Raw genomic sequence first — 8509 nt, forward strand, 5'->3', positions numbered from 1 at the left:
ATTATTATTATTATTATTATTATTATTATTATTATTATTATTATTATTATTATTATTATTAATAATACTAGACTGCAGCGTGTGGTCTTTGGTCCGTGTGTATATAACTTATTGAGTATTTTTGTTTCGTCTCGCCTCTAATTTGCTCCCTTTATAAAGGTCAGATAAGACTGGTGGAACTCGTTCGATGGTTTGTCAGTATGGTAAGATGAGGGCACCTGTAGAAGGAATTTGTAGTTTTATGATGGCCCAATATGACCCGTTTGAATGTACCTTTAGTTTTTCACTCTGCTCTTCTCCCAGTCCTCCCAATAAATGCAATAAATTATATTTGCAGTAGGTGGCGCTCTTAATTCACCCCAGCACCTCTTTTATCCGAAAAAAGGATGCGCGAAGAGGGAGAAAAGGAGCGACAGCTTTCCCCCGCCCAAGCCTTTATCATTAGAAACTTCAGAGCATGAATTACCTCTGCAAAGTCATCTGCGAGAATTTACGAGTGGTCTGCAAAATCACGTGACCACACCCCCTCCTTCTCTGTTTCTTTCTCTGACTCCTCCCTCACCTCACCCCTCACCTCCCCCATGACACACACACACACACACACACACACACACACACACACACACACACACACACACACATTTAGATCCAAGAAGCACACACAATCGCCACCCCACCCCCATATTTGGACGGCGCATAGCTAAAAACGAAGTACAGTGTAACGCCATAATTCACTAATACATCATAAATCGTTGAAAGTACCCGCGTTATAACGACCTAGAGAAATCTAACAAATCAAGCCCCCCTCTTTCTGACTTCTCAGTTGTTAGCCTCTACTCTGTAAAACAACTAAATGAGTTCTTACTTTGTAAACTCGTTCTCAGGGCGCTACCCGAATGGCCCCGACTATCAGCTGCTAAATTATGGAGCCAGCAACAGCGCAATGAACAGCGGGACGTACAGGGACTCCTCCTCTGCCACAATGCACCATGCGACTGGCTCTTATGGCTACAGCTACAATGGCATGGATCTGACCGTAACCAGCCGAGGAGGGGGGGGCAGCAGAGCCGCAAACACCGGAGAACACTTCGGTGGAGGCTCAGCGGTCGATGACTCCAGGGGCTTCGGCTTCAGACAGCCGGTCAGTTGTTCGCTTGCTTCCCCAGGAAATTCTCTCTTGGCAGGCGGTCGTGAGAACAGCAAACTGGGCACACAGAGATCGTCTCCCCCCTCAGAGCAACCAGGAAGAAGCAACCTCAGCTCTCCAAACCTGTCTTCATCCACGATGGCCGGCGGCGCGGCTCGGCGCTTCACAGAGATTGAAGACGCTTCACCAGACAGCGAGGACCTGCTCCTTCCTCGGGAAGCCAGTCATGGGAGTAATCCACGGCCCCAAACCGGGCACTCACAAGCTATTCAAAAACAGGAAGGCAGCCCGGCCGGATCAGCTGCTGGCAGTATGGGCAGCGACGCGCAGTCACCCCAGATTTTCCCTTGGATGAGAAAACTGCACATTAGCCATGGTACATTCTGACTCTTGGCTTTAAAGTTTATACTTTTTTGTATATTAGAAGTTGACACTGAAACATTTGTTGAGAGCATGTAAAAGACGTGAAGTTAGATTCCAGCTTGTGGCGCTTATTTAAGGAGTCACTGTTTCTTTCCATCTACGCAAAATATTTAGCAAGAGAAAGCTTTCATATAATTTGAGTACAATGAAAATTATAAAATATTTGACAAGCAGCAAGACATTTAGACAACACATTTTGTCTGCGCCTGTAGGTATCTTGGGCCTACGCTGCGCGGAGAAAAAAAAAACAGTTATAAAATTACAAAACGGGCCACGGTTATTGGTGTCTTCATTTTGCAAGATTTCATTTTCCCGCTAACTGAATTCTAATTGAAAATTGCAGTCCAACTAACGAGGACGGGTTGCTTTATCAAACACAAAATTTTTGCATGTTGACCCAACTCCCTTTTACCATTGCACCTTGGAAGCTTTACTCGGACTATTGTTCCTTCTATCTTTTCGCCTTTTTTAAGTCTCACAAAAACGTCATAAATCTGTCAAATGTAAGTCGAGTGGGACTGCAAAGTTCAACATGCCGGGGAGCACACACAGTACCCGTTGAGGAAAAAAGCAGCAGGGAAACAAACAATGAGAATATGCTATGGCTGCCCTTTTAAAAAGTCGGCCTTTATTAGTGTGGAAACTTTATTAAAGAAGTGATGCAAAGGAAGAGGCAATAAAACCCTTAAGGGATCTGAGGGGAGTTGAAGGGAGGGACGTGTAAGGTGAGGGTAATGTTTAAAAAAGTAGGCAGATTTAAGGAAAAATTTAAGTGTGGAATAAATATACTTTAAATTGAATAAATAGAATTCATATGAAGGGAAGATCATTTTCCGGCTCTTATTTAGTGCGCTTTTTTAAATAACACTTTTGCCTGCACTTTTGTCTTTGCCTGCTGTGCTCTTACTGTTTAGTCCGCCTATGCACAATGATGCAGTGATGACCTGTAGCTACAATCGCAGATGCAGTTAAACAGACTTTTATGATTTAGAGCCACATCTTGTCTTTACAAAGCTGCTGTGTAAAACCAGAGTGAACCTGAAAAATTGTGCGTCCAATAGGCTCTAAATGTTGCCTATTGCCCCTGACATGTTGTCTGACGATGCTCGTTTTGTGTTTCTTTTTTCTTTTTGTCACACGTGGGGCCCTCTGTCCTAACAGCGTTGTGTTCCTTCCAAACCCCTCAGATATGACGGGCCCGGACGGGAAACGGGCGCGGACAGCGTACACCCGCTATCAGACTCTGGAATTGGAGAAGGAATTCCACTTCAACCGGTACCTAACGCGGCGGCGGCGCATCGAGATTGCTCACGCACTCTGTCTCACGGAACGACAGATCAAGATCTGGTTTCAGAACCGGAGGATGAAGTGGAAGAAGGATAACAAGCTGAAAAGCATGACACTGACCACGGCTGGCAGCGCCTTCCAACCGTAGGAGTAAAATCCCTTTCAAAGAACCTGGTCATTCAGCTCGATGACTTGTTATCTAAGACTGGAGGGAGGCAAACAGGGCAAAAAGCGCAAAAACCCGAAAAGAACAACATAGAAATTAAAGAAGAAGGCTTACGGGACTGGAGTAAAAAAAAGGGCAATGAAGAAAATAGTCCAGGATAAACCGAGACGTTAACTTTTGATTTATAAAACAATGTTCTCAGATTAGAAGCTGTATACAGTACAGCAGCGCAGCACTTTTCATTCGAATGCTATAGCGGTGTTTCAAGGCCACAGGGGAATACTGACTGGTACTCTTATGAACTGGCAGCCAACACACAACTAATATATATATATATAAACATAATTTTGTGCGTGTGTGTGTGTGTGTGTGTGTGTGTGGGTGTGTGTGTGTGTGTGTGTAGGTGAGTGTCGTTATACAAAATACCAATTGCAATTGATCGACTTTAGGTCTTCTTTCCCAGCCGTACTTTCTGGCCATGGTGTGTCTGATATTATTTCATTTATCCTGTGGATTATGTTGGTAATGTGCTTTCTATTGCAACTTCAACTCTTGAATAGGTCCTCTAAGTTATTTCCTCCCACTGAAACTCAACCCCTACTTGTTTAAATCTGCATCCCCCTCCCGTCCACTCACCTTGCCACAGTGTTGTTACTACATCACTGACATCTGCACTCATATTTACTGTGGAAGAAGGAGAAATGTTTGCGCGATCGTGTTTGTGATTGAGAGTATGTGCATATGTGTATTTGTTTAACAAAATGGCATTCACGTCTCCATCCGTTCTTATTGCTGTATATATAATTGAAATAAGTACAACTGTGCCATACTGTTATTGTAATTTGTTGATTTGTTGGAAATGTCATATTTGATGTACACAGATATAGCGACATTTTGACTGTTTTACTGTTTGCGGTTACTTTATGTGAGTGCGTGGATGTGTAAAATCTGTGTGGTATTGTGTCCCTGTAAACTTTGTCAGTGAGGTTTTTGTAGTTATTTGTAACATTGAGTAAAACAATTATGAATAAAGTTTCTCACTGCAATCCAGATCGACAGCATAAGGCCTTGGTTCACAATGAAGAAAGGGAAATGTTATGCAGTATACTGTGGTTCCAAGCTCTCTCCGAAACTTTTTCACCCTACGTTATTTTTACACCAAAACGTCATGGTATTTTACATAATCGATGTCTGATATTTTGCGTTCTGCTAAAATATTATACCTTTACGTCGAATTCTTCTAACAGTCTTCTCTATTTTGCAGCCCTGTCTTGAACCCTGTGCCTAGAAAGTCCATGGAAGCATCCTCATGGCTAAAGGCGGTATTCTAGCACAAAGCTTCCCGGTTGCAGAAAATACACAGCAAAACACACAACCAGCTGGTCAAAACGGGACAGTTTTCTTCTCTGTTGCCCTAAGCGGATACAATAACAAATGATCGGCGGTGGACAAATGCGTCACGTTTCAGCCTTTTCCGGCTTCAACGGATGCTGCTCCCAGAGAAATTAAGTTACCTTCTCCTGGTTTCCACTTGTAAACAACCGAATGAACTTTTAAACTCACCGACCGCTGGTGCAGTTCCCCTCCTTTTCTTTCTAACCTACTCGGTAGTCAAATGGATCCTTCTCCGAGGCTCATCAGGACACAGACTCCTGGCTCTTTTTCGTGTCTGTATGCGTTGGTGTATGAAGACATGCATGTATTTTTAAACTAACCCTTCCTGGTTTGGGTCACACTATAAAATGGAGGAAGGATTGACATTTACGTGTCAAACAGATGAGGGTTTTTATCTCCAAGTTAGATCGTAAAAGTCTGTTCTGATTCCTCTCACTGGCTCTCCTCTGGTCACGTGGGGTCCATAAAGTTAGTTTTATGGTTTAGGGGAGTTGACAATGTACCATGTATTTCACATTCTAGAAAGCAAGTGACGGTTTAACGGCTTTGTGTGGATCCTAAAGGGGTCACTAAAGTAGAGACAGAGGCAAAGAAGCAGTGTGTGTGTGTGTGTGTGTGTGTGTGTGTGTGTGTGTGTGTGTGTGTGTGTGTGTGTGTGTGTGTGTGTGTCTGTGACAGTGAAAAAGAGAGAGAAAGAAAGGGGGATAGAGAGAGAACAGGCCTCTATTAGCCGCAGCTGTTCTTGCTCTGGTTCACACTTGGAGCCCGGAGATCTCTGCTGTGGTCTGCTGTGGACTCTGGGAAAAGCTTGGGGAAGGGGAGTCAGGACGCACAGTGAACGCCTCCCGGTAAGTGGGAGCTAAGTAGAGAGAGGGGTGTGTTTGGTAAAGTGGGAGATGGGGCTGTGTAATTAACGTGTCACTCACTGTGAGCAGTAGTCCTGTTTGGCGCGGCCACCAGCTCCGGTGGATTTCAGGTACATATGACACCTTCTGATGAGGCTGGTGGTGGAAAGATCCTGAGGATACAGATAGAGAAAAACTGAAATTGTTTGAGCACTGTTATCCGAAGTCACAGACTCATGTGTCGCTTTAACTTGTATCTATAGCCCTGGTCTGTAAATGCAGCCACCTGTTTGAGGTTTTAGACATGTATTATTTTTTTTCTTTCTTCAATTTGTAATGAAATATTCGGAGATCTAGTTCAAAGTATTCGTTTAAAGGAAATAAAGTTAAACAGAACAAAAGCGTAAGAAGATGATCACATTTTTGGTGGCACAAAACAAATATTCTGATCCCTATCTTCTTCTTGCCCAACCTGATCAACAGTTTTTTTATGCACAATCATCTTGTGCGGTAAACTGTTTCAGATAAGAATGGAGAATTGCAAAAGCATTCACATCTTCATAAAGATCACACTATGTAGTGACATGCCTCAAAGGGTAGAAGCGAACCTGTGTATGACATCACTCTGGTGTTTTCCAGGCAGTCTGGGTGGAAAATAATAATAATAAAAAGAGAACTGGACTTAAACATTTCAAAGTTCTCCATCTGAAAACTACGTTTCTTTCATTCTGAACGGATGAACACATTCTAAGCCACAGTAACACAAACCTAAACACACATCCGCAAATACAACTCTAAACCTGGCATTATTTTTGTCTTTATTACAAAAACAAAAAGTAGAAAATAAAAATTAATGATGTTAAATTCTTCTTCATTTGTACAGCCGGGATTTCAACCGCATTTAATGTCAAACTTAAAGGAATAGTGAGAACTTGAAGAACTGCAGTAAAAATAGACTGAGTTAATTTCATGTATTTACCAGCAACATGTGTTTCCATTATATCAATTGCAGATATCAATACTTCAAAAACATTGATAAAATGTTATCTCACATTTAAGCACGTTTGCGAATGAAATTGATCCTGCCTTGGCGCACAAGCTCCAGAACTTCAGCAAATCTCCTGCTTTTAGCAGCAATAATTTAATTTCTCTACACCTGACAAGTTAATTGATGATCATTAAGTAAAGACGATTAATATAACCGTGTGTGTGTGTGTGTGTGTGTGTGTGTGTGTGTGTGTGTGTGTGTATGTTACTGTTGCTAAAGTAACACACGCTTTATAGATAGATAGATAGATAGATAGATAGATAGATAGATAGATAGATAGATAGATANTAGATAGATAGATAGATAGATAGATAGATAGATAGATAGATAGATAGATAGATAGATAGATAGATAGATAGATAGATAGATAGATAGATAGCTGATTGCTTCAACAAGGACTGAAAGGTGTTAAATCCTTTGTATTTAACACAATTGTTGCGGCACCAAACATACTTTTTTGGGGGGTTAAGTTACTTTAGTTACATTATTTTTTCCTGTTGTTACTTTTTGATCACTACTCTGCTTCTGTTGGCCTTTGGATATAAAACAGAAGGTCCTTTGTTTATAATGGCAAAATTAAGTTGTAGATTCTGGACATACAATTATTGCAATTCAATTGCAGTTATTATAATTATTGAGAATAATATATTAATGTTAATATAAACTAACGGGTTATGAAATAAATTAAATGAAATGAAATAAATTCATGATACAATATTTAGTTTTGTATGTATGCAATCTAAAATAGGACTTTTGATTTCCATGTAAAAATGTTTGAGACTCTTTGAGTTGGCCCTTAAGTACGTAGCGCGTTTTGGGGCTGGCCTGGGTCCTTGAGGAAGTTTCAGTGCAGTAAACAGGAAGCCAAAAAAACCTCCCTATTTCATTTTTCATCAGCTTCCTCCCTTTAATGATGATACAGGACCGCGGTCCGCGGCCTCCAGCCCCTGCCGCTTTCCTCCCACACAGCTCTCCTCACACTTACAGTTCCCCGCGGCGCTCAGGCTGGTAGAAACATACATATCTCTCCATTCCGGGAGACTTAGGGAAGTTTTGGAATGGACAGGGAGAACTGTGAGCTCCTTTTTCCTTTTTTAATTTTTTCTTTTGCTCTGTGTGTGATCAGTTTGTCGTTTATGTACATAGGGCAGTTCCACTCAAAAGAGCCGCTTTTAACTGTTGTGCATTATGTACATTATGCGTATGGGCTTGCTGCTTGTTTGAAGCTGTCAGACGGGCTGGGTTTGTGTTGGTGATGAAGAGTGGAGTTAGGAACTAATGAAACTGACCTTTTATTGCCAGGCTTTGCAGAAGGCGTGTGTTTGGTGTGTTAGGGAGAGTTGTGGGCTTCCTGTGGGATGCATCTTGTTGCGTTTAACTGCTTTAGGGCTTCAGATGAAGTGAAACAGGTAAATGACCGGGATTTGTCATTCGCTTTGTGTTTTACAAAAAGCGTACTCTCTTCAAGAAATCTTTTGAATATAAGAAGTACTTTCGTTCATTTTGGATACAGATGTCTGCTTCACTGCAGACAAAGGAAGTTCAACGATTAGAGATTGGTCAGTAGTCCCCTTTTTACCTCACCCTCCCATTCTCCTTCTTTGCTGCTGTCTGTCTCCTGGGTCAGAATCTCTTGTCACTGTTTCAGCCCTGCGTTTCATCTGGCATTTAACAATATTCTGTTGATTCCGAAACGTCACAGTTCGCGTGCTCAGAGACCCATACGTCAGGCGTGATGGCCTTTGGACACTGATAGGGGTGAAAAGTTCGGTCAAGACTCATGAATAATGAACGAGACGGAGTCACCGCGAGGTCAACAGACAGGCTCGAGCTGAGCAAGACAACGAAGACTCCTGCGCAGGCGCAAAGTCGAGAGAAAACTTCTCTCGACATGGGGGAAAGGTATTAACAATTGGCTGCTTTCAGAAGTGCCCTCTATTTCCGAATCAGATGTCAGGAGGGTGTGAGACAAATAACAAACTTCCTCTTGTTTGGCTGAGTAAACATTGTCAACAACGACTCAATCAGGTCTGATAGTAAATAAAAAGGCTTTTGATCTATTTTTGTGACAATTTAATGAGCCATATTTTAAGTCGATAGATTTAATTTTTGCATAAGCTTCAGAAAGAATACATGTTCTTTCGTTCTCAGAGGTTGGGTTGACAACGATATGTAGTCCCTTGTCTCATATATATATA

The 8509-nt window shown here is 41.8% G+C and overlaps 2 protein-coding genes across 3 annotated transcripts in view; both read left to right on the forward strand.

The window, feature by feature from the left end:
• hoxb3a (homeobox B3a) overlaps positions 1 to 8509 on the forward strand; it is a 71288-nt gene that overhangs the window by 14520 nt on the left and 48259 nt on the right. Inside the window, exon 1 of one of the 2 annotated variants that reach the window (XM_016663888.1) lies at positions 4918 to 5266. The exons of the other annotated variant lie outside the window; for it this stretch is intronic. The gene's annotated coding sequence lies outside the window, so the exon portion shown is untranslated. Of the gene's footprint in view, positions 1 to 4917; positions 5267 to 8509 lie in introns of those variants that run through there. 2 annotated transcript variants of the gene reach the window in all.
• Positions 593 to 4073, forward strand: LOC103155864 (homeobox protein Hox-B5a-like). The gene is made up of 2 exons (XM_007577747.2): positions 593 to 1523; positions 2758 to 4073. The coding sequence occupies exons 1-2, from the start codon at positions 854 to 856 to the stop codon at positions 3003 to 3005; spliced, it is 918 nt and encodes a 305-aa protein (XP_007577809.1). The 5' UTR covers positions 593 to 853; the 3' UTR covers positions 3006 to 4073.

This window comes from Poecilia formosa, unplaced genomic scaffold (genome assembly GCF_000485575.1).
Source record: "Poecilia formosa unplaced genomic scaffold, Poecilia_formosa-5.1.2 Scaffold452, whole genome shotgun sequence".
Classification (NCBI taxonomy): Eukaryota; Metazoa; Chordata; class Actinopteri; order Cyprinodontiformes; family Poeciliidae; genus Poecilia; species Poecilia formosa.